Source organism: Nestor notabilis, unplaced genomic scaffold (genome assembly GCF_000696875.1).
Source record: "Nestor notabilis isolate BGI_N333 unplaced genomic scaffold, ASM69687v1 scaffold19104, whole genome shotgun sequence".
Classification (NCBI taxonomy): Eukaryota; Metazoa; Chordata; class Aves; order Psittaciformes; family Psittacidae; genus Nestor; species Nestor notabilis.
In genome coordinates, this window is record NW_009927136.1 from 33,044 (window position 1) to 35,644 (window position 2,601).

Below are 2,601 nucleotides of genomic sequence, written 5' to 3' on the forward strand. Positions count from 1 at the left end.
CAAAGCTGGGTTAACTGCCTAGTGTCAGCCATGCAATGTTACCATAAGCCTAGTGCATTCTGTGGTGACAAACTCAAGGCAAATGATAGATGGGGCCTAAACCTACACCTCATTGAGAGTTTGACTGAGACAATTGGACCTGAACTTGTAACAGAGATAACTAGTTTCTTTAAAACGTCTGTTTGTGTTTCTGTTTTCAGGGGTTACAATGGTTGACACAGAAATGCCGTTTTGGCCCATGAATTTTGGAATTAGCCCCGTGGATCTGTCTGCAATGGATGATCACACACATTCCTTTGACATAAAGCCATTTACCACCGTTGATTTTTCAAGTATTTCTTCACCACACTATGAAGATATTCCTCTGGCAAGAAGTGATCAGACAAGCATTGATTATAAATATGACGTCAAGCTCCAGGATTGCCAAAGTATGCTTTTGATTTTAAAAACTGTATTTCCTTCATGCTCATATCTGCTCCATTCTCTGGAAAGTGTCCTGTCAGCAAAAGGATGTAGAAGTATTCAGGTGCCTAACTGCAGGGATCCTGTGTCACCATGCTTGCAGGGCATGTAGGAAAGAGAGAATACATAACAGCAGACCTTGACCCTTCTAGAGCAGCAGATGGAGGTTGGGCAAGGTATCATAAGGTAGCTAAAATGACATTAAACATTCTTTATTAGACACATGAACCCCACTATCTTTTTCTGAAGCCTCCAGTTTCCTATTCGGGTACCTTACATGTAAATTGTCCTTTGATGCTCTATGCACATGGTGCAGAATAAGTATCCTAGATGTTAAAAAATGCCCCAGCCTACATAGCATATTAGTAATTAATATGTGTAGCTTTGAAATGCTGAATAGCCTAAGAAAGTGATGGAGTAGAAATACTGGCTACATCTAAGTGACAACTTTGGTCTAACTTTTATCAGTGTCCCTGATGTGGATGTAACCTTGGGGCTCCATGGGGTAGGATTATTTATGGACCAGGAATAGTGCTGCTTTTCTGCCAGTTACAGTAAAAAACTTACAGGGAACTCTCCTTTTAAGAATTGAAGTGACCAGTTCTTAAATGAGTTGTTGCTGCACGTCCCTGCTTGAAGGAGGAACATGAGGTTGCTGTGCCTGGAACTTTCTTAAAGATCTGCTTAGCCTACTTCTTCCTGAATTCTTCCAGGGATTTCCTGCTAGGAATCCTGTGGTGTTTAGTGCTGTGTACCTCTGGGTTATGGATATAATAAATTAAGACATTTTCCCAGCTAATAATTTATTTCTCTTTTGTTTAATTAGAACTGTCCATAACACTCCAATATCAAGGTAGGGTACAGTAGAGCTGAGACAGGAGAAATCCTCTTTACTTAAATGATTCCCTCTTTTCTTTTTTCTTCCTATTTCATGTATGAAAGAAAAGGTTCTAGTTTGTACCATGCAGCCAGTCTGGAAGAGAAGAACATTCATCCTTTTGCAATGCTGTGGCACTTACATCACTTCTGAGACCTCTAGGACCAGTGTCTGACTTAAGGACATCATAATTGGTTGTTTGAGCTTGTTCAATATTCAAATTGCTCTCTCAATTAGAAACAATCAGAAGGGAAAATGTATTTCTAAACTGCATCCAAAGTGTTCCCCAGGAGAGCTTCATTTCCTTAAATATCCAATGTTATCCAATCATCTACTATGCAGTGTATTGGTACTTACATATTTTTTTTAGACAAGATTAGAAACTCCAGCCCATCTCCCTTCAGTTGCTCTGAATACCCTGAAGTAGTGCAACCAGGTCAGACACTGGAAGTAAGGCCTTTCAAGCATGAGGTCTCCATAGGTATATTTTTATATCTCTATCTTCCAATCATTTCACCCTCCAGAGCTGAAAACATGATCTATAATGTGCTTTCTACATCAGAATCTGCCTCTTCAAGGTTTTTCAGCCTATAATACTGCCAGTGAGATACTGGCTTCCAGCTTACATGCCTTTACATCCTCTGTTTGATACTCATTTTGTATTATGAAGCAGAGCTATGACTCTGGCTATGTTTTCTGTGATTGCTTGGGATTATTCCTTGCTTCTTCCTATCTATATTTAATTATACTTTGAGTTTCTCTCTTCTTTACACACAGGTGCAATCAAACTGGAGCCTCCTTCCCCACCCTATTTTTCAGAAAAGGTTCAGTTGTACAACAAGCCTCATGAGGAGACTTCCAACTCCCTTATGGCTATTGAATGCCGTGTGTGTGGGGACAAAGCCTCTGGCTTTCATTATGGTGTGCATGCCTGTGAAGGCTGCAAGGTAAGTTGTCACAAATGTGGCTTTTCTGAAGGAAGATTTGATGCTATTTTCATCTGAAGAATCCCCTGGTAAAATCACAGCTCTGTGCTTTTTAAAAAACAGCTTCAGGTTTTGAAGTAAACTCATAGAATCATAGGACAGGTAGGGTTGGAAAGGACCATTTGTTCCCCACAGACTGCAGATACTTTATGATTTCATAGGAGGAAGGTTTTTTTTAATAGAATTTTCTTTTTTTATTATTTCTGTTACTGATCTATTAAATTTTTTTATGTATTTCTTCCACTTCCAGCAATTACGCAATTCTAGTTAATTCCT

General features: G+C 39.3%; 1 protein-coding gene across 1 annotated transcript in view; it reads left to right on the forward strand.

Moving 5' to 3' along the window:
• The first annotated feature begins 203 nt into the window (after positions 1-203).
• PPARG (peroxisome proliferator-activated receptor gamma) overlaps positions 204-2,601 on the forward strand; it is a 23,086-nt gene continuing 20,688 nt past the window's right edge. The window contains exons 1-2 of the mRNA XM_010013932.1: positions 204-428; positions 2,117-2,286. Of these exons, the coding sequence (XP_010012234.1) occupies positions 209-428; positions 2,117-2,286 (390 nt within the window). The 5' untranslated portion in view covers positions 204-208. The remainder of the gene's footprint in view (positions 429-2,116; positions 2,287-2,601) is intronic.